General features: G+C 38.9%; 1 protein-coding gene across 1 annotated transcript; it reads right to left on the reverse strand.

Moving 5' to 3' along the window:
• Nucleotides 1-2,530: 2,530 nt before the first annotated feature.
• Nucleotides 2,531-21,573, reverse strand: RMND1 (required for meiotic nuclear division 1 homolog (S. cerevisiae)). The gene is made up of 11 exons (XM_010139433.1): nt 21,070-21,573; nt 16,415-16,523; nt 13,415-13,490; nt 13,029-13,068; nt 9,439-9,539; nt 8,095-8,201; nt 6,039-6,103; nt 5,116-5,192; nt 3,853-3,973; nt 2,961-3,077; nt 2,531-2,704 (listed from the first exon to the last, which is right to left on the reverse strand). The coding sequence occupies exons 1-11, from the start codon at nt 21,571-21,573 to the stop codon at nt 2,672-2,674; spliced, it is 1,350 nt and encodes a 449-aa protein (XP_010137735.1). The 3' UTR covers nt 2,531-2,671.
• Between the last annotated feature and the right edge of the window lie 2,007 nt (nt 21,574-23,580).

Here is a 23,580-nt window from a genome sequence, read left to right on the forward strand (position 1 = left end):
TGTTTTCCTGCTAACTGTAAAGAATTAGTATCTTAATCCTTTTATCAGCTGGGGCTATCTATATTTCAAGACACTTCCTCCCCCTCTTAGTTAAGAAAGATAGCTAAGCTCTCTTTCATTGTCTTGGAGAAACAAAGTGTTTTGGGTGGTGGTTTTGGTATTTCAACCACATCCATCACGCTTACTGTATCTGGCTACCTCAAATGCTGCATTTCTTTTTGATAGTTGTCACCCTAGTATCATAAGCCAATCTGTAGACAAGGATAATGAGACTCTTGGTAGATGTTAAATGCCATCCAGTGAAGGACGGTCGTACATTGCATCAGTAGTTTCCAGCCTGGAGACCTCCCTTGGGTGGTCTAGGGAAAAGTGACTGAGAAACCTAAGCTCACAAGCTCAGTACACCAGTGCTTTTTGCGTTTCTAAATTGGTCTATGCATGAAGGGCCCATAAATTGGGAAAGGTTCACCATAACCCTTATCAGTACCAAGGACATCCATCTCTGTCTTGTACAACACCTGGTACCTTCCTTTACAAGGCAACTTTGTTACTTAGCTATCAGTAAATAAACTCATTTAGGTAGGCACCAAGTGTCTGGCCCTTTCTTCCATTCTGAAACTTTGAGCTGAAGTTTGTTCAGTTCCTAGGACTGAGCTAGGATGGGGAAGGACAGACTCTTTCCTATGTGCTATAGTGTTCTTGTATTTTTGTTTCAGGCAGGTACTTCAAGTTGGTGAGGATGTCATCCTCACTGAAGCTCCTATGTGCTGGCTGGAGTGAATATATGTTGTTTTTGCAGAGAGCTTTAGGGAGGTGTCGTGTATACGCAGTTGCTCATACAACCAGCAGGGCCGGTGTGCTGAGCAGTGCATCTAAGAACAGGGACTGATGTTGCAGCCAGTAGAGCTACAACCCCACAAAAATGGGACTGTGAGTCCTGAGTGTCAGCATTCTTTGATGTTTTACAAACAGCTAATCTTATGACAACTTTCTAGCAGATCTGCCAAATAAAATCATCTATAAGTTGTTGTCCTTTACCTAATCGGATGGAAAAAAGCAGCCTGTATAGCTGTGATCCTTATAAAGGATGGTCTGACAATGTTCTGTATGAACAGAATTTTGCCATTCAGTCTTAATTTTGTTCAAAAGGGTAAAATTTAAGAGTTCTGGATATACCAGGATTCCTCTCTGGTTTTCCTTGCATATTCTGTATTTATTGCTATTGTGTTTTTTTTCCCCAGGTGACCCTTACTGATCAGAACAGACCCATTTTGGTGGAGACTTGAACTGAGAACTATGTAGTGAATTGGTTCTTTTCAGTCACACTGTGAAGGCGTGTGCTGGATGAGTCAGATGGAAGACAGGTGGGTCTCACAGCCAAGGCAGTTTTGTGTTACTTCTGATCTGCAGTTCCAGAATCTTGCCTCTGCCCTAAAAGCTTCTCCTGTTCAGGCCATGTGTACTTAGAGGGTTCCCATGAAGACTGCAGGCTGGGGGAGTTTCCCAAGTGCTGACTGGTTGCAGAAGGGCTCTGCACTCTTTGTGGATCACGTTTCATGAAATCTCAAGTTAGGTTCTGGATGCACTCAACTTCCCAGCTTAGTCTTCATTCTCTATGTGTAATTTAATAAGAATATTCTCGCTTTCTCAGAGATTGTATGGGTAGTTGCTAAAACAGAAATCCCTCATACTTTGATGCAGCTGCCAATGGGGACATTCTGAAGAAGTTGGATACACAGTTTTAATGTACAGTTAAGGCTTAACTCAAGCTGCAAACTAAACACAGTAAATGGAGCTGGGGGCTTGGTGGGAAAAAGAGTGTGATTTTTTTTATGGCTATGATTTTATGTGCTGATGTAAACTGACTTAAGGCTTTAAAAGTAACTGTGCTTCTCCTGTTTTGAGGTGTTTGACTTGGTAAATCTTACTATCCCAAGACAGAGCATTTGAGATAATCAAGCCTAGACACTTTATGCTTTTAAAGAGCATCTAGGAGTCTTCAACTGACTTGGTTAAAACCACTGTTCCTGATAGAGGCAGTTGGTCTGCACATTTACATTTTAGCAATTTACCTGAAATACCAAACATTAAATGTGAGATGAATGGGATGTTCTTGAGTGTAAGTATTACTTACACTCAAGTAAGTGTTCTTGTAAGTATTATACTCAGGAGGGGGGGAAAAAAGGCCTGGGACAGGGTCACAGCTGCCTAAGAAGGATGGGAGGAAAATGAGGGAAAATTTCATCATCAGTCAGAACCACACAAATTAGCTAAGTACTTAGCACCTTCAGCTGTCAAGGGGATAAGGCAGCACAGTCCTTCACCAAATTAATACAGAAGGGATCCATCTTCCTGTCCTTGATTATGAAGACAAAGCTAAATCTTGCCCTGCATCAGTCCAGCATGCATCCGTGCCTACTCTCTACAGAACTTGCCCTACAAATATGTCAGCAGTATTGCAGCTTTACACTAGCACATCCACAGATTAAGGCTTCTCGAACATCACTAGTGCAGCAGACTGATTTATTACTTTATTTGAGTACAAGATATACATATTTATCAAGAGACAAAATTCCAGTATTCTCCAGAAGCATGTGATAGAAAAGAATTTTCTGGGCTGTATGGTCTTTATGGTTTTGTCAGTTCTCTTTTTTCTGAGTTTCTTCTGTTGTCAGAAAACTACCCTTGCAAGTTCAAACAGAACCTGTGGAATGGCAAACACATTGATATGAGTTTTTATTTGATTTAATTATCCTTAAAACACCTCACACAGCAAATGAGATAATCTGAAAAATAACTATAGCTGCAATTCAAAAGTGACTTGCAAAGAACTGAAGACTAATCCCACTGCACTGCACCTTACATTAACAAAAATATATATTGATTCTCAAATTACAAACTATGTAAGTTGTAATTGTTATTACATTTTCAGTGTGACAGTGGAAAAAAGCCCCACTGACCTCTATGGTGATGAGTATTACTATCATCCACTCGAGGCGCAGAGTGTGCTTTTCATTCAGGTGATTTCGCATTAGGTCTGTCAGGTCCATGCAGTGCTGAAGCTTTTCGTTCATTACCTGAAAGAGATCCCAAATAAATGGCAAATCTGGATTCCATAAGTGGAATGAGATCACTAAACAAAGGAACACCATCCACCAAAGGGCTCACTTAACAGAACCAGAAGAGGTGTTAACACCTTTTTGTGAAAGAATAGACCACAAAATCCTGTAAGGCAACATGCACAAGTCACAGCAGTTTCAGTATAAATGATTGTTATTTCAGTAGGTTCACAAAAATGAAAGAAATTTGGATAGGCACCTGCAGGTATCAAAGTCCTTCTGGGTGAAACGTGCTCCTGAAAACAGGCACAAGCAAAAGATGCAGTTTACTGGAATGCCTTCAAAGTGACTAAATAAGGTTGCTGTACCACCAGAAGAGGTGGTTTTTGTGCTGCTTATTCTGGTTCAGCAATAAGCATTATATTGCCCTTCAGTGAACTGACCTGAACAATCATGTCAGTAAGAAGACTTTTTCACATCTCAGTTTTTTCACTTGTTTTCTTGCATACATTTCAGAACAAGAATTAAATCTCCTCTTCTTATAACTGTTTAAAGCCTAATTTAGCAGCTCAAATGAATGGATTGCATACTTCATGGGGCAGGGTTGTTAACCTAAACTGGGTAAAAGATGTGAGTTATGAACACAGGGAAAGGGGGATAGTGTATAGGATCCTGTTATTTTTTATTCAGTTTCTACAATTAAAACACATTCATGGAGCAGCCTGTAACACTGCTGAGCCAAAGGCAGCTGATCTGCGTGCAAAATTCTCACAACATGCTGTAAGACACCTACCTTAACTCTGCGATTTATGTTGAGAAACTGGCAAGTCTTGTCATAAAGCTCTTCCAGTTTTTCTCTGTCCCAGTAGAAGTCAGGTGTTATTAGCAGGTCCGAACTCAGATTTATACGGTGTCTAAAAAGAATGGGTACTACAGTAGTTCAAACTTCCTTTTGGCGATTATAGGAGCAAATATTTACATAGCAGTTAAAAGAAACAGGAAAATTTCCAAGTAAGTAAAATATGAAAAGAATCCCCTTTCATAATAAAAACACAGTTGAAGCAATTGTTTAAAATTGGTCACATCTCCTGAAACTTTTCTTAGAATACTGTACTGTGTAACAGTTTTGAGCATAAATGACTTCTGCCTTCTGGCAACACTGCTGCCTCAACTTGTTGCCTTACTTAACTTTTGATATCTGCAGAGGAGTCCTTGACTATGCTAGTAGCTTGCTGAAGCAGTACGTGAATTAAAGTTACCGGGGAATGCCTTAACAGCTTGTTTATAACTCAGAACCCCTTAAATGTGACTGGTATTGCGTGCTGGATAGGTGAGCATAGCTCACCTTTCAGAACCAGGCTATTGTCCCAACATTATAAAGGCTAAGACCTAAAATCTCACACATTCAGCCTACTGCTCGCATAGTTCTTTGGATGCTTAGAACATCGTTGTTCATTACTGAACCTCCTTCAAGTAGGTATAAAAAAATCCAGTGTTTAAAATAGGCATTGCTATTGCAATTTACCTCCTTCTTCACTGATTTTGAGAGGTTTTTTGTAAAAGAGTGTGTAATGGTCCACATTCTCAATGGCCAAATTTCACTTGAGAGGGGGGAAATCCCATTAAATTCCTACAATGTAGCAATGGTTTCTGAGTAAGTCAAGGGAAGAAGAGAGCTCACAGAAGAGTTTTACTAACTCCAGGCTGTAGTTCGCAGTCCTAACACTCTCTTTCCTGCTAGTCTCCTTTTCATACTCTAGTATCTACTGTGATTACTGGTTATGAGACATGCGTTGCTGGACCCAGGGAGGGAAAAGGGTGTGGAATTTGGCCATTTACAATATGCTGCTTCATGAGATGCCACAGTGTCAGTGGTGAGCCAGTGGGCTCTGACTAACATAAACAGCACACACAGCCAAAAAAAGGTTGAAGGAGTTCCACCCACGCTGCCCTGCACCACCCCGCTGAGTTTAGTGTGTATTTCTGGTCTTTTTATGCCCAACATAGTTTTTAAGTTCTGTGTAATACAATGCCTTGGTTGTAACAAAAAAATTACCTTAACGCAAAGAGTTCTCCAATTTTCTGCATTACATCTGCATGAGACAGTTTTACCTTCCTCCGTGACTTCAGTATCTACAAAGTAACAAGTTTGTCACTGCATGAAAAAAATAACCCTGGAGTTTCACAGCCTGAAGTACGTATATGAGCACAAATCTGAGTGTGTATCACACTTGGGAACATTTGAGTTTTGTTTACTTAGTGCCTCGCTTATCTAGCTTTATAAGAATATCACCATGCAACTGTTCATCCAGGTTTTTCAATAAATCACCGAGAATGTCGTTAGTATCTATACGATATCCTGGAGCATTTTCTATGAATAATTTCCTTAACAAGAGATCATTTGTTTGTTCTTCCTACTATTGTTATTTTTATATCATGACAGTGCTCTTTTACATTGCTACTTAAGACTTTTTATACTTTTTCCTTGAAACAAACAATGTATTACTATTTATTTCCTTCATAAAAACAATGATAAAAATGACGTTTTCTCTTTTGAACTCCACAAATCTCATTTTTATATGGGCTTTGTATTTCAAGTCTCATGAAAAACTGTTGTTAAGTAATTCCCTTGAACCCTCTGTTATATTCAAGTTAAAGCACATTACTTTAAGCCCAAGCTGCCACACGCTGTGTTTGGCCAGGTTTTTAAACAGTGCTTGTCCTGTTATGCGTACGCATTCAACAATGGCACAATACAGGAAACATTATTCCAGTGCAGAACCCCTCTCCCAACCCTTTAAAGACTGATGATTTCTTGTCCCACCACTTCACATGTGTTCTGAGCTTCTCTTGGTTGATGGCTTTCCCATCAAATGTGTTAAGCCTCCAATTGCTTTTTCCATATCCCCAGTTGTATCTGGACCGATCTTTTACAAAGCACAGGAGGAAAGGAGGGAAGAGGTACAAACAAGACCTCACCTCAGGAATTGACTGGATAGATTCCACAAAGTTATCCAATAACGATTCCCAAATAGCCAGCTTTACTGCAACACAGAAGTGACAAAGCAGAACACTGAGAGGTGTATAGAATATGCTTTCAAGTAATCATAACTTTAAATCTGCCAACACGCTGCTTCAAGACATGTTAATGCATACAAACATTATTTGCATTAAGTTAGTGTTAGCATTAATCAATGTTGATATGTCTGTGGACAAATTTGGGTTGGGCACTGACAGAGCTCTGCATGCAGGACCACCTTCAGTGCAGCCCTCTTCTGCAAATGATCGGTTCAGACCCCAGGAAGTCTTTGCTTCAGCTCAAAAGCTGTGTTTTAAGTGCTCTGCTGTATGTATGAATCCTCTGCAAATTCCATTCCAAGGAGGCTGGAGACACTGACCCATGCTGGAGTCAGGCTACTTCATGTGGTGCCTCTCCGCTGCATTTCTACTGTCTGGCAGAGCTTTCATTCTCTACTTGTCCAGTATGTGATGCAGCACGCTCAAACCATGGAGAGTTAGCTTGTACAGACACACCACCTGTACTCGCTGAAGCTGAATTCAGCAATCTCCCATTTTGTTTTTAGGTGAATATACTGATCACTGAAGATACAACTTGTCTTCTGTGGAAACAGTTCAGCACAGGCAATGGCAAAATAAATTCTATGTCTCAGCTTGAGCCCAGAACGATGTTTCTATGGGAAAATGATGTAACTCAGGCCTTTGTTCTTTAGTCTGCAGACTTCCAGACAAGAATGAAGTAGCAACACATCAAAAAATTAACCCTATTTTCTTAGAAAATTAATCAGGGAAGATTTAATTATCAAAATGAACTCTTTTGTGGTAGTAATCAATAGTATCATCTAGTCGGGACACTGACAGTAAATCCAATGCCGAGTGTTTTTCACACTCATATTTGAATGTGGCCTAATACAAGTCAGTGACTTAAGTGACATTTAATTTAGCCCCTCAAAAAAAGCCAATAGGCATTTCAGCTATCACGGATTATTTGACAGAGATTGTTTTCTGCTGTGTCAGAAATGTGACTTGGACTGTACTTGCATCTTTGATGTTTACTGAACTGTGTTTTCCTCTATGATGTGCATGTCTCACACTAACATGAATTGGTACCAGTTCCCTTCTGCGAATAAGTCACTTGCTCTGTTATAAGTGGCACTACTCTTCCATGCAGTGGCTTTATGAACAGGAAAACTATATATAAAGAATAAACAGCTTTTTTGCTCTATAGTTCTTCCATCTAAATGTTTAGTTACTCTGTATTCCTTGATCAAATAGTGTATCACTTCAAAAACATGCCTTTTATTTTTTGGTGTCTCTCCTGTTTAAAGGTGCACTTCCCCAACACACCAGATTTCCTTTAAAGGTCTTTCTGAGAATGGCCTTACTGCTGCTACCTTCTACTGCCACTTCCTACCTCATCCGAGGTGTGAGGCGGCAGAGAGGTGTACTTTGTCAAGCAGCAGCACCACTGCTGAGCTTGACTTCTCAGTGCCTCCCGCCATCTCCTGCCATGGCTAATAAGCCTGGAAAACATTACCTGTGACTCTGGTCCACACCTTTAATACTGGCACACCTCCCCAGCTGGGAATCACTGCTCTACATTACTTCTTTAGCTGGCATCTACTGTTTTCTGTTAGAGGAAACGATGTCAGAGTCAATTACCTAAGATTACTGACAGGTTTCTAATACTGGAGTCTACACTCATTGCTATCCTAGAATAGTTCTCATGGGTGAAGAACAGAATGCTCAGGAGAACATTTATCTTTTGCAAAGTATGTTTCTTAATGTGCTTTGTTCACCTTTAAGACGATTTACACTGAATGACATCACTCCAGTTTACAGAAAACGAGGTAAAAGCTTTGAAAACAAATCCTCCCACTGAAGCAAAATCAATCTTTACAGTTTGCCTAAATCAGACACCAGGTCTTCCACAACCGGTCACTGTAGAAGTCCCACTTCTAATGACATTTCACAAAATCTGTAGCATAGGCCAATATTACAAACAATATTAACTTACCAGAAAGACAAAGGGCATTTGAAAAGGCAAATTTCTGCAGAACAACTTCATCGCTATCCAGCTCAGAATTTAACAAGATTTGTCCTTTGTGAAGCTTTGACTGACCTCTGTTAAAACAGGATTGAAGTATCTTCATTGACTAAGCCACCAACAAAGGAACATTTAAAGATCAATCAACAATTTGGTTTATTTACACGCAGTGTGCCCTATCTGTATGGGTATTATGCCCACCCTTGCATTTTACTTATGTTCGACCTGACAGTAACCACAATGAGTAACTGAAAATTAGTTCCTCAGTCCAAGACTAATGACCATATTTTCCAGGTTTAAATGAAGCTGCAGCAAGCTGTGATGGTAACCACAGCATTACTATATACACACAGGTAATTCAGAGTAAGCAGGATGCTGGCCTCTCCCCGGCTCTTGATCTCCTGTATTATCTTTCTGTTTCTGTTTTGCTTTTCTTCTGTCACTTTTATCAACATCACTCCCTCTCTGCTATGATATTACTTTCCCCGAAACCTCTTGCAGAGGGGGCCAGGAGCAAAGAAAAGCAGCATGAAAGTTGTTCAATTTATCATGTCAGTCTCACTATGAAACTTGCATAAATGGAATGGCATACATCAAAAAAATCACAAATTACACAACAGGATAGTACATGCAGTTTTCAAATGGCCAGGAAAAAACAAAACCCAAAACCTGTCCTCTTACCAGGTTACCTTAAATAAGCTAAATCTCATTAGCTCAGCTCCTAGTGTCAGTGTCCTGTCTAGGAGTTATCTTTTGGTGCTGTTGAAAAATTAACAGATAATTTATATGATAATTTACACTAAGAAATATTTCCACAGAGATCATTTGCTCCCCACGATGAAAAAAAAAATATTTAACTAGGCAAGACAACTTGCCAGATTTATTGTTTCATAGTATTCGAGTTACAACTTTCCTAGGAAGTGGAAGTACGTGCAGAATTACATCTTTGCGTATGAACCTAAACAGCACTAAGGAAAGCTTATGCAGAGAATCCTCGTTAAAATCAGACTTGTCTCAATACTATGTGTTTTTTTTTTTTCCTGTGATATATACAGTTTCTGTTTGGGATTGCCAAAGAACAAGTGTGGGAATGGAGCTTTACTATTTACAAAATCTCCTGCATAACCAAGTCACAAAGGCCATTACTTTTAAGTTTAGCAATACAGCAAAATTTATCAATTTAGATTTACTGTTTTCTCCCTTATTTTACCCACTTCAGAAAAGAGTAAGGACAAGTATACCTTTACTAGTTGCTTTCACTTGAATTTAAGGTGTCTGCTGTCTTTTATATGAGGAGTGCTTGAAGATACTTACTCTCCTATTCTATAGTTCATCTCTTCATTCTCCCAATGGACTAGTGCAACTTCATAGGGCTGAATTTCATGCTGTTCTAGCACTTGCATGATATTTTTCATCTAAGAAAAAGACAATTGCACACACAGAACAGTTACCATGCAGTATACTATCACTCTACAAAGATCGCGCACAGAATAGGTTGATGAATGCAAATTTCATGTTGAAGTTATTTAAATAACAATGCATAGGTATGCTAAATAAAGAGCTAATTATTAACAAGAGGTTAATTCCAGAGCTGTCTGTAGCTCTGTGGAAGAATTTGTGGCTATGTACAACTGCAAGGAAATCTGTGAAGACTAAAAGGTCCTTTAATGTCTGCTTATATAAAGCAGGGTAAGGATTAACCACAGCAGCAGTAAAGACAATGCAGACATATTCAGTATTGTAACAATGAGCTGTACAAGATTTTGGCAGATGTGTCTGAGTGTGGTAATCAGTCTATAGGATATGTACATCAGGTGGCTGTTTCTGCTAAAAATATTAAGTTTGCTGCTAAAATCTGTAGTTTTGTTTTGGCTACCAGGGGTTGGATTGTATTACAGAAATACTTTATCACTACAGAAATCTGTAAAAAGGGTTTCAGCTGCCTGCATTCAACCCCCTAAACAGTCAAAGGTGCAATTTTACTTGCAGAAGCAATCTCAATGTCATTTTATTCTGAAGCATGCTAAAAGCTGATGCAGGAAGAAAAAGCCCTTTTCTCTCACAGAACTTTTTCCTCTAACAATTGACTTAGGATTCCTCATCACTGTTCCTTTCTGTGTGCTACAAGGTTCCCCTCATAAAAATCATTCTGCAGTTGGAACAAATTCTGGACTAAAAAAAAGCACTCATCGACAGGTTTTTGAAAGGCATTTAGCTACACAATATCCAATTAAAAAAAAACAAAACCACAAAACACTTTTTGTTGCCTAAATTCTTTAAAGAGGTGAATCTTTTACTAAGTCATAGTTAAAAGAGTCTCTGCAAAATAATAGGTAATAGTTAATCTAATAGCAAAACTGTATGGCAGTAAATTGTTCATGAAGCATATTCTCCAAGTTAAGTACTCTAAAAAAAACCAAAAAACCAAACACCCCATCAATCTGTTGAATCACCCTCCTGCACAAGGAGTTTTCTTTGCAGTGCTAACCTTTTTCCTTGCTTTCAAGAATTTTAGTGATACTATGTAAGAAATGATATTTTTCACTAAAAACCACTCAGCCTTACAGCTGCAAGTGCTTGTTTCATAATCCTGAATTTAGTATTAGCATGTCTAGTACCTGCCATGTATTCCATGTCTTATGGTAAAAAGGGATATGAAAAATTATTTTCATTTTTTAAGCAAGGAAGAATTTGCTGTTAGGCCAGTCAGCTCAGCCAATGAGCTATGCTGTGCTGAGGGACATTTCAGCAATGCCAACCCCTCTGAAAAAGTGCCAGAGCTAACAGCGAATCCGTAACGCAGCATGCCAGACTTCAAGAGTGTTCACTTGGATCCAGGTGCTCTAGCTGGCTTCGTGAAGTCATTACTAATACAGTAATAATTACACTGTTAATAGACAAACAGTCCCTTCCAGAACTACAACCAGTTCAGGCTTCCCAGAGCAAGATTTAACAAAGCTTTACAGATGGTAACTGATGCTGTGAAATTCATATGTCTGGTAATACGCATACTTCCAAAGTTCTTCCACTGCTCCTGGTAACGAGAAACTGTATTTCAGAGGAAACTTTCTTTGATCTAGTCATCTACACATCCACTAACTGATGTGAGTTTCTCCTAGGACCAGCCTGATTTTGTAGAAGGGACTATCTGTGACACAGTATGTTTAATGAGACCTTCTAGATTCACTAAACGCACCCTTTGCGATTACGGGCAATCACGTCACACAATTTCCTTTTAAAAAAAAAAAAACCAAAACCAATGAAACTCCACCACAAAGCTAGCTTTGCTTTTTGCCCTTGCTATTTTTGGTGGGGAAGCTGTTATACAACCTCCCTTCTAAGGTATTTGAAAATGGTATTTTACACATTAAATATCTATTCATGACCAGTCTGTAGTTATTACTTCTTCAGTCAAGTGTCCGTTAGTTTAAAATGGTTTTCTTCTCCTAACAGTTATGCTGGAGTACTTTTAAAAAAGCCATTTTGTCCACTCAGAGTGATGCTCTATGTTCTTTTTTACGGAATTACTTTCAGTTTCTGTTCTACACACGAGGTGGGGTTTTTTTTTGTTTGTTTCAGTTTATTAAAACACTTGCATAAAAATACCTCCTCTATTTGAGCAAGTTGTCTGGAAGTTAAAAAACTTTGACTGTGATTTCAATAAGCAGAAAGAGGCAGTCTTCTTTTATAAATGAAGATAGCAAGGGACCAACTACAGTTACTAGTGCTGACCAGGAAACGCGGTATCAAATGCTCAGAGGTACTTAAGCATATATAACAAAACAAGATTTTTCAGCGTACTCCTGTGGGTAGAGGTGCCCAGCTCATAAAAATCAGTAGAAGTTAAGTCAACTAGTCTTCAGTAACACCCACGCCTCTGTAGTATAGTTACAGCCATCGCATCCTAAGTGTGCCACAGGCAAGGTCTGAAGGGAGAAACAATATCTTTTTGTAGGTCAGCTGATATACACCCAAAACAGACCTGAAACATTTCAGGCCTGAAACAGAAAAAATGAACTTAAATCCAGAAATTGCTGACATCTGGAAACAACTGCTCTGTGTTTTCATTTACCTTAATGAAAGTACTCCTGTAAACTTCTGTGCAGCTCAGTATCATCTATTTAATGCACCATTTCATTTTACATACTCTGCCTACAGATAAGATTGGTACTTTTTGTATCTAGAACCCAGTTTTATTTAACCAGAGCAATAAAAAAAACCCAATATATTTTTAAAAATTAAATAATGATAAATATGTTCATAAAAAGTAGATATGCTGGAGCACCAAATTACCATAAGGGGTATGTCATTTCAACAGTATCAACATACTCGAACAATTATAGCAACTAAAAAAATCTTCCTTCAGCAAAATCGCTAACTGGTAGAAGCACAAAACAGTGTGGAGAAGTTGCTCAGAAATTTTTTCTCTTTCAAAGTTATCCAAACGTAAGTTTTGAATAGTTTTGACTTAAGTAGAATAGAATAGAATGATCCTTTTCTTCCAACACATTTTCTGTTACATTGGGGCCTTTCAAACAATCACTCACACACTGATTTTTCTGATCTACTTCTTCAGGATGTAGAGCTGCAAGAATTTTCTTTTGTTAACCTCACTAGATGAAGGTTTCGGATTCTTGGCCCTAAGTAGAAAGTGTTATCGGCTTTGTATGTTACACATATTTGCTCATTTAGTGCTGCAAGTCAAGTTTTAGAGGTGATATATCAGCAACCCACACACTTGAGGGCAGCAGCAGGTAAGCACCTGCACTCCTCAGGAGAAGAATCAGTCCTTTTCCTTCATGGAGAGATCCCAGCTTCCAAAGCAAGCCTAAGCATGCTAGGCTTTGTGGGACTGACCAAACATCTGCTTATGAGGTTTTAACATACAGTGTTGCTTTACTCACACTTTTCTCTTCCACATTCCAAAACACAACAGCCCCTTCCCTGTGAATTCAAGGAAAAACTGAGGTGTAATTATACTGCTTTAAACGTATTTCAATGCAATACTCGAATTGTACGGTTGCAATTTTTGTCATTGTGAATCAAGAGACTTAGTACTACTTTCACAAAAACTATGTAATAATTGCTTTTTAACCATACTTTAATGAAAAACCATGAGAAGGTAAGTTATTTTTTAACCATTTAAATAATTGTGATTTTTTTTAATCATTCTGATTGAACAGTTATTCCTTGAGTTTGATGAGGTAACATGACACAATCATCCAGCAAGCTGCACTACTTTCACACCACCATTAATAAAGTAATGTTTCGAGTACGATTTATAGCTTACCTGAAGAAAAAAATCATGCCAGGATCATTTTCTTTTGCAGATTTCTCAGTACCAATCACCAAAACGTTTGCAGCATCTAGTTTGAAATGAATGAAAGAAACCGAAGAGTTAGTCAAACTTCTAAACAGGATAGCAATAAGCATATAATTCCAGTTTAACTGTTACATGCTAACACGTCAGTCAGTCCCATGTTTCATCTGTCTGATGTACATGCTTGTCCCGAAACAACTACAATATTAAACGACAGTGCTGCTCTGAAGTGTCTCACTCTAGGTAGACTCAGTCGCTATGCTGACCTTCACCAGAACCTTTTGTTAATGAAATGTAACAGTTTTGAAGAACAAAAGACTTAAGGGAAAACTAATTCAGGGTGCAGTAAATAATCAGGAACAGAATACACAAGTGGACAGGCAACATGAGAGAACTGCCAAAGTCATCCTGAATTGCAGAGAAATTACCATTCAAATCTACTTGCCCAGAAGGTCTTTCTCTTTTCTGAATAGTAAGGGGCTAATTGGCACTCAGACTATGCTTTGCTGTGACAGTCAGAAACTTTAAAGAACATACCCCCAAGACAGGAGACGGTACAATCTGCATTTTCCTTTGGGTCAGAAGCGAGGCTTGGAAAGAAATCTTCCAGACACCTTCATTTCCCACACTTTACATGTGCATTCCAGAACAGTGTCAAGAGTACATAGACTGGATTTTTTTTTTTTTTTTGCAATAAACTAAACTGAAAGAGGAGCTCCCAAAATGCCCCTGTAGTACTCCAACTTCTAATGGGCATTTGCTACAAAGAACCAGACCTGAGCTAGTGTAAGTAGAATGCTCCAAAACTTACAAAATGTGGATACTGGGTTGTCAAAACAGGGATTTGATATTTTCCCCTACAGGTCTGCTCTACTGTACTACTTGCTTGTATAGATAAAGTCTCAGAATTCCTGATATAGTTTTGACAAAAAGGTTGCTTTCCAGCAGGACTCATTTTGTTGCAGAACTAGTGGAAGCTAGACCAGCAAAATCCCCCACTTCTACTGTAGAGTGATACTGCAAAGAAGAATTTTCAGGGGCTAACACCTAAGCCTTAAAAAGTTCAACCCCTATGTGGAAAGATCACAAATTAAGCAACAAGGCATCGAATTCAGCCTGTGTAGGAATTTTATCCTCTGCTTTACTGCTCAAGCCATGTAGAGGCCAGGTAGACTAAGGCAGCAGAGAGATATGACCAAGAATCAGATACACTTCTGATTAATACATGAATTGAGACCACATGGTTGGTCTGCATGAACTTTTTAAAAACTTTTCTTTCTATTGCAGTTCAGGAACACATGATTTGATTAATCACTAGAGCAAGTTTTGGGTGTGACTTCTGAGTTCACCACGGAAGAAAAAATTATCTGCATTTTCTCATTTGCCTTTTCAAGTATCACCCTTATCTTTCTGTAACCAGTCCAGCCAAAGCATACATGATTGAAGAGAACTTACTCCGTTGTAAGCAGAGGTACAGAATCTGTCTCTATAATGTTTTTGAAGAGGTCAAAACCAAGAATAGTGCTTAGTAAGACCACTACAAAGCAACAAATCCACACAATAATCACTTTTAGATTCCTATGTGCTAATATTTTTCGATTTTTTAAGAGTCAGTGTTTTGGTAACCAACCACTGCTACATGCATAAGCCAACCACCACAATACATCAGATCTGCTGGCACGATCCGACATCCTTTCACCATTACTTCCTCCAAACTTCTGATAAACTGAGTATCTATTGTGAGGAGTCAAAAACACCCTGAAGAAATGAAAGAACTGGAAAAACTCACACTCCCAGGGTAAAATAACAGCACCACTTGCCTTATGATAACTAACAGTATCACTTGCCTTATGACAACTAACAGTCATGCTGAGGGTTGTACAAAGTTTTTATCCCAAAGCTATGAAACCAGCATTGGTTCTAATACAAAGAAACTACAAAGGAATGCGAAGCCTAAACTCTACAGCACCTTGTCCTTCCACGTCCATCTTTCTGAGCAAGACAATCATTAGTAAATACTGTGTTTGAAAAGGACACAATGAAGTATTATTGCACTTGGGTTCTTAAGTGCTGGGAGGCAGCCAGATATTTGATAACCTCTACTGAAATGCCCTGAAATGCCCACAAACACTGTCATTCTCTTAGCTTCACACAATCTGTTCAAAGAAAAAAAAAAAGTCATTCTACTGCCAACATATGAAAATCACAGCTGTTCTAGGGCATAAGGTTCCTTAAGCTATAAAAAGCTCCATTTGTTTTTCTTCTTCAGCTATTTCCAAACCATACTTTCCCAAGTCTTCAGAGATACTTTGTAAGGCAACCGGAACCAATTATCTTGCTGAAGCCTAGCTAAGTGAAGCATTCAATAATTGCTAGGATATATTTGGCCCAATAAAAAAAGTATCAACTGCATTCTTTACTAGAACATTTATGTGTGTATCTTTTTTCATTTCACTTAGTCAGCAAGATTCTCTCTGCATGCCTTCCTCTCCAGCCCTCAGTGACTTACATTAATAAAAGTGTGGGTATGGAAAGAAGATGCAACACTTCAAATTACAAAACTGTTTTGACAGCTGAAGCACTACAGTATCACATTACTGAAAGATGTAAAATAAAGAAAAAATACAGAATTCTGTCAGTTAGTGAATTTCTATAAAAATTCTTTGTATCAGAACATTTCCAAATTTATCTTTCCTTAAGGCATCTAATTTTTCAATATTTTTAACTGTAATTTGGGGGAAAATTATCATAGCATAACAGCAAGTGCTGGTTATATTCTATTCGGAAAGGTTTAGCTGTGGTTTTTTTAGGCAAACAGAAGTTTTAGGTAAAGCAGTATTTTTTAGGCAGTACGATATATTCCATGGTATTACCACGATAAGAATACATGAAATTATAAAAATTATACATCTCACCCATACTTCATTTCCCAAGGTATAACATTGCTTTTAATATGTTTCAAAAATCTACCTCTAGGCAAACTTGTTATTTCAACATATCCATGTGAAGTCAGGTCATGACACAGATTACCAAGATGATATTCATCTGCTGTTGCAAAGGCTGTGCACTGCATCAGATTCTGTGTCAAAGGAATAAAGATTTGAGTTAGGGCAAGGCTGATGCAAGACGTTCATAAGACAATTGTTTGTCTCAAATTTATCATGAGTGACATTTTTCATTTATCCACTCTCTTCTACAATATCATTGCCATGCTGACCACCTGGTGTACACATACTAACAAGGTTACTTGATTCCTATGAAGTGGGAAAGGAAATCAGAGACTGGGATCAAACCAGGCGACGTGAGTGAGTCGCACCAAAAAACTTCATGATAGAGGCACAGAGCGAACTCTTCTTCCCTGGATGCAAATCAAATGCTTTAACAGTAGAGCTACATGTCCACTGCTCTCCCATCCTACAGCTTATGAAATACTCAGCTGACCACTGAAAACAAAAGCAAGATACCCCCAGTATCAGCTTTAAGGCCTAAGTTTTGAAGAGAAATGGAGTTCAACTATCCTAGCCTGCTTACCAGGCAGAAGCTCCAATGGCAACCATCATGTTCTTCCACGCACAAAGCTCGCTGCCAAGGTAACTCCCACCCCTATGAGCCACTGCAACACCACAGCAGAGAAAGCCACAGATCTTTTACAGCATCACCCCGAGATGAATCTTGCACTGACAATATAGTCTCAACTGCTCCCACAGTCAAACAGTATAGAACAGCCACATTTTGTCTCAATATTCCTCAACCTCCAACAAACATGCCTAAATAACTAAAATTCAAACAAATGACTGGAAAAATGATACTGATTGCAATGAGGCTGACTCATGCATAGCAAAGAAATCATAAAGTCGTATGTGTAAAGATTTTCTGGATTAATCAAGCAAGTCTCAATAAACTTATTTACAAATTCCACTATTCATTTTAAGTGGATTTCTTTGTTCTGATACCATATATGTCCCATGATAATATTTTTCAGTACAATGTAGTGGAAGACATCCAGAAAGCAATGTGTCTCATTGTGGATCAGTCACTTCCCAGTTTTTTTGTAACTAATACAAATGGGGATGTAACTAACAACAAACGAACAAAAGAACTGTAGTCATCTGCAAGCATTTATACCCACAATACACTTCAACTGAAAATCCACATTACATTCTCGCAGCACTCACACACTCTCAAACACCAAGGCTTAAAAAGGTGTTCTATGCCTTGGGGGGCCTGTTACCAGTCTTCAGACTCATGACCACACATTTAAACCCTCTTTTCTTTTTAAGTGTTAACATTCTGTTATTTTCTGAAAATAAATTTTAAAAGTAATTACAATATTTGGTGAGCAACCTTGTAGGCATATTTACACGACTTTGCTACAAGGCTGAGTTAACAGTTGAACAGAACTGTGTTTTCTGTTCCCTTGCGGCAGTATCTTTGAAAAGCTGCACTATCACAATTTCATCTGTGTAAATCCATTCTCAATCTCTACTCTGCCAATGCAAATTATATACTTCAGATTCTTCCAGAAACCTCTGGTTATTAGAAGGACACACACTCTGCCATGAAACTCTTCTGTCATAGAGTTACAAGAGCAAACTCTTACCTTCTAGCCAGTATACAATCAGAAAATCTCTACCCTGCTCTATGCTTCCCATAGGTTATTACTTTTATTACTGTTGTTCATTTCAGGGCAGATGCACTACAGACAGACTTCCTGTTTTAATGCAATTTTAGATTCAATGTGAAGACTTCACTTTCAGTTAGAACCAGAAGTTTTCTGCTAAGACTACATGCCTTAGATAGCATTTTGGATAAGCATTAATTTGTTTCATTTTTTTCACAATGTACCATTTCACTTGAATTTTTACTAAAAATCCTGTTTGATGGGGAACGTTTAGACTGGGTGTAACTCGAGACTAAGATGCCTAAAATATGTGTCTGCAGGCACTCCAGATATCTAAGTTCTCACGACAGTTGGTAGAGATAGAGCCAAAGAGTCTGTACTCTAATGAGTGATTCAGCTAATACTAAAATAGACATGGATGTTCAACCTTAATGCTGTGCTTTCTGCTGTGTCATTTTCATCTGCAAACTTCAAAAGATAAAAGAAAAGAATACAAAATCTGTACTGGTGCTAGAAAGAAACTCCAGCTACTCATCGACCTCCTCCTTTCAGCCTACAGCTGAGGCTTCACTGAGATTCTATTCAGAGCACAACAACAGCTATCCTTAGGAGTCACCATCCTAAGTACCTCAACAACTCATTTTTATCATCACACCCCCAACAGCTGTACAGGCCCATGGAACCACAATCCTCCTTAGCCCATCCCTTCTACTTAAAGCATACAAAAATTTAAGAAAAGAAAACCTGTAGGATGAACTTAAAACCTCCTATCACCATAGGTATCAGCCTTTATCTTAAGTGCGGTAAACACGACATCTTTACTCGACTGAATTTCAAGCTCTTTCTCTACTATATGGTTATAGCATTAAAAATTAGCTCAGAGGCTTTTCATGCCATCAGACCATATGAGATTAACTAAGCTCAGTAGTGGTAGTACCCACTGATGGACTGACATAACCAGTTAACTGCTTTCAAGTAACTCCTCCAACTACCCTGAAAAACTGGTATTATCGCTGCTGGTGCTCAGCACCCTGCCTGTAAAAAACACATGAAGACCAGTGATGGGGAGGGGAGGGAAGGACCTCACTCACCAACCGCTCTGTGAAGGAAAGGTGTCAGCTGTCAGGCCTTGGGGTTCATCTAACTGAGAATCTTAGGACAGAAGCATACTGGGGCAGAGATCCTCAGGGTTCATCTACCTGAGAACTTTAGGACAGGGTCAGACCAGAAAGGGGAAGACGCAGCAGCCTGCCCGCAGGTAACTGCCCTGGCAATAGGACCTGTGTTACTGGAGGGCTTTTAATTGTCTCCACACGTGCAGGAAGGCAACATCAGCTTTTCAGGACACCAGGATTTAGAAAAAACTGACTGCATGCTGAAAAAACCTCATCGACTCTCCATTTCACTATTTCTATTAGTCATCTTGCAGAAATAAGCCACATCTTTAAGTCATTTCTCAACATAGCTATAAGAAAATACACAAACAGGCAAAAAAGAAATGCTTATTTCAAAACAGTGTCATCCTGCAGTCAAGGTGACAGCCTGTCCATACCCCTGTAAGTGGGGCTATGTATCTGACAAAACCACATGGGGTTTACTCAAAAACAGCAAATGTTTCTGCTAGGTCTGAGTTTATGTGATTTCTGGCACAGCATTTTGCCATGTGGAAGTTTCCTCGGAAAGTGTATTATTATTTCACTGTATCAGGCAGTATTTTCTCCATTTCTTCAAAATGGAAGAAAGTAAAAATACCAGTGCATATTACTTGCATACATATATATGAAAACATCAAACAAAGAGACTGTTTGCATTCTATGCTGCCATTTAAAAGCCCCAAGAAACTTAAAAAACCTGTCACTTCAATTCACCACCAACAAAAAGAAGCAATGTCTGAATACTATGTCATAGCATGAATAACAAGCTTGAAACATCGCATGGTGATTCAGGACTAACATTCTTCACCTTTTTTTCAAAAAAAAAGGGAAAATTCAAGTGGGAACTAAATTATCTGTAATGGAGTCTTTGTTTCATTAAAGCATTCTCCTGCCCATCATACAAAATATTAAACAGAAGCTTAGATAACAAGAAGGCATGACTAAAACTTTGGTGTCTGTGCTCACATTCAGTAGACCATGTAAGAGATATATTTTGCAACGTGGAAGCTATTTCTGAAAGCCCAATATTTGTTTCAGTCTCATCTATAATACTATTTTCTTAACAGTATCCTGGAACTCAGCTGTTGTTGTAGCTTAAGGGGAACAGTAACACTTCTGACACCAGGATTTTCCTTGGAGATCTTATATCCAAGTATGCTTAAAGTCTGCCTTGGCTACTTCCGAGGCTTACAAAGAACTATCTCAAGGAGAAACAGCCACAAGAATGCACTGTTCCACTCAATCAGATCTTATTTTATCAAAAGCAGTTTGTTGCTGCAGTTACTCTATAAACCTAGGAGTCTGGAGAGCAAGGTGCTATTTCTACATATTCAGTAATATTTCTCAAGTAACACAGGTCACATCAGCACCTCAGTTTCCCATCTGAAACTTAATCTGAGTATATAAAATTTACACTATTTCATCTTGATTTCTGTTTGGGTGAAGCCTTAAAATGGAGTAGAATAGGACAAGCAAGGATACCTAGGGAAAGCTAAATTACTCTGAAAGCTAGGCTTTGTTTCTCAATATCAAATATGATTTGAGAGGACTGGTTAAACTTATTTTTAAAGCATTTTGTCTTTCTGCTTTAATAACCACTTATCTTCCTTCCACTGTTGTTTACACATTGCTAGTAAATCCCCATTTTATCTTAAAAATACCAGACACAGTAGTTTCCATCAAGCTTGTTTCTATTCTCAGAGTTCCAACACTACAGTAAATAATTAAATTCTCCTCACCAAATAAATATGTTAATTTCATTAAAATGTTAATCTAAACCCAAATCTGAATCTAAATTAGATCGATGACGTTCCCTTAATGTTATACTGACTGTATGTTTTATACTTTACCTCCATGTCTGACAGGAGTGGCTGGTTAGTTCTGGATGGCTGCTTGGTCCGTGATGCCTTCGGTGGCCTCTTAACTGGCTGGTTACCATGTTTTGGAATAATTTTACCGGCCGATACAACTGAGTAAGATCTTGATGATATCTTCTTAAACTTTTCAATATGCTCCGTATTAAGCTTGTAGTTTTCCGTCAGCACCATACCAAAATGTTTCCATGATGGAAAAAAACCCTTCCCACTCAGATAATAAACACTTTTTCCTAGAGCTGATACATTTCCTTGGAGCAACTGCCCATGCTTGACTTGCATACACCAACTTCTGAAACAAGGGGAAGCAGTCTTCAGAGCACACAAATTCCAAGACTCTATTGTTCTGTAAGTTGTTTTATCAACTTCATTATCCAGCTTTAATAGCAGACGACCAGTTTCGTTAAAGCTTTGGCATCGGCATATTCTTGTTAAAGCGTGGAAAGATCTAGTCTGAAGGTGCAGAAGTTTCAGTCTCATTGCTTCCCTCGGAGCTGGATTTAAAACAAACAAAATCATCCATCAGCTCTTTGCAAAGAAATAATACTGTTTTTCCCTTATCTGAAAAGTGACCTGTACTGTTCTTGCATGTGTTAGTACTCCTAAGCATATAAACATTGATTATATTGGTATATAAATAGCTTTTATTCAATGCTATGGAAATACTCTAAGATCGAAACCCATTCCTGAGCTGTGTACTTGCAAAACATGGTGATAATGTAGAATTGGTTGTTATGTCAGTATGCAAGCAGGCATCGTTTCCCTCTGTTGCTCATTCTGTGCAGCAGTTTGCACTCTCAGTAACCCCAGCAACAAAATTACTCACCAGCAAGCACGCACCTTGAAGAGGACATCCGACTCTGTGAATCATTATTTTATATGTAATAAACCCAACAACTAGATTACTATGGCTTGTATGGGAATGTCAGCTACGGAGTACACACACTGATCAGCATCGGCTTAACCTGCTGTATCACAAGCAATCAAGTGCAGATCCAGCTCTGTTCATCTGTCATGAACAGAGCAAGAGCCGAGTCAATCAGATTATGGTCCTGATCCTGCTAGTACACACTGGTGCAACAGGGACTGCGAGGCCTGCCTGAAGATCTGCCTGTGCTGACAGAAACACGACAGTGCCCTTGTTCTGTAACTCCAGACTAAGAGCAAGCTTATTCTATTCACGCTACGCTGTATGGGCTAATCAAATAAACTTTAACAGTACCCACAGACAGCAGTCTGAACAGCTCAGCGGGTGTGTTTCACTTGCTGAAAAACTGCAGCATCAAGTCCCTGCCCCATCTGCTCTTATTAACCAAGAACATTTCCCTCGTGACATGAAATTAATCTTCAACAACTTATTAACAAAAAAACTCATTCAGTTGTATAGTTTGAGAGAACTGCCAACTTCTGAGTATTTTTCAAAAACTGTATAAAGAAGGATCTTCAATACCATCCATACACTTAGCGTAATAGTTCAAATAAGCATTGTCTTGACAGAACAAATCTTTGTGTGCCAACTGGAACAAGCACTCCATGAGGACAAGGATACCGAGATGCCAGCACAATATATAGACAACCTGAAAAAAAAAACAACCCCAAACCTCATTCTGACATAGAAGGAAACACTGACAGGAGTACAGTGATTCAGGTGAAAGGGGCGTACAATTCTACAAAAAAAAAAAAAAAAAAAAAAAAAAAAAAAAAAGGACATAAAAGACCTTTAGGCTACCACAGAATACATGATTGATATTGGGCATAATTTTAAATTCTCTTCACTTGTAGCTTTTTGCCCTATTTGTAAGCCTGTTTTCTGCGCTTATTAGAATAAACTGATTATGATTTCCAATTTAAACTTGTCCTGTATTTAAAAAGCTACCCAGGAAAATACACCCAGGACAAGGCACATTTACCTTTTTAAAGGCCTGTTACCTCTGGATAATCACGAGAGCTGAAAAACTCAGCAACTGCAACCCGAGGGGGTGGAGAGCCAGGGCAAGGAGAGAAGTCTCCACTAGCAGAAAGAGACTCACAAACGCCAGGTAGAGCCGTACTTTCCTAGCAAACAAAACACTGCGTCAAACCACAGTGATCCCGGGGCTGGTTTTTCAACCGCACAGGCTTACAGCAAGTGACAAAGAAGTAATGACCAGCCGGAATTAATTCCATCGAGAAGCCTTGATGCAGGATTTCTAGCAGCAGAGGCACCTAACCAGGAAGCGAAGAATAGAGCAATCCAAGAAATAATCGGGATAAAGAGCTACCACATCGGGACAGCATGCACCGTCTCCGACCGGCATTTTATGTTCCAACGTCTCTTTAACACACACTGTATTCACGCTCATTGTTTTTCTCGCTGAGAGTCCAAGCTAACTGCTGCTGAGCCAGCAAGATGCACGAAAGAACCGAGCCCTCTCTGCCGGCGGACAGACCAGACTGGTCCTGCCCTTTCCGCCTGCTCTCCCCCACCGCAGCAGCGAAACGCCCGAG

The sequence above is a fragment of the Buceros rhinoceros genome, unplaced genomic scaffold, assembly GCF_000710305.1.
Source record: "Buceros rhinoceros silvestris isolate BGI_N320 unplaced genomic scaffold, ASM71030v1 scaffold38820, whole genome shotgun sequence".
Taxonomy (NCBI): domain Eukaryota; kingdom Metazoa; phylum Chordata; class Aves; order Bucerotiformes; family Bucerotidae; genus Buceros; species Buceros rhinoceros.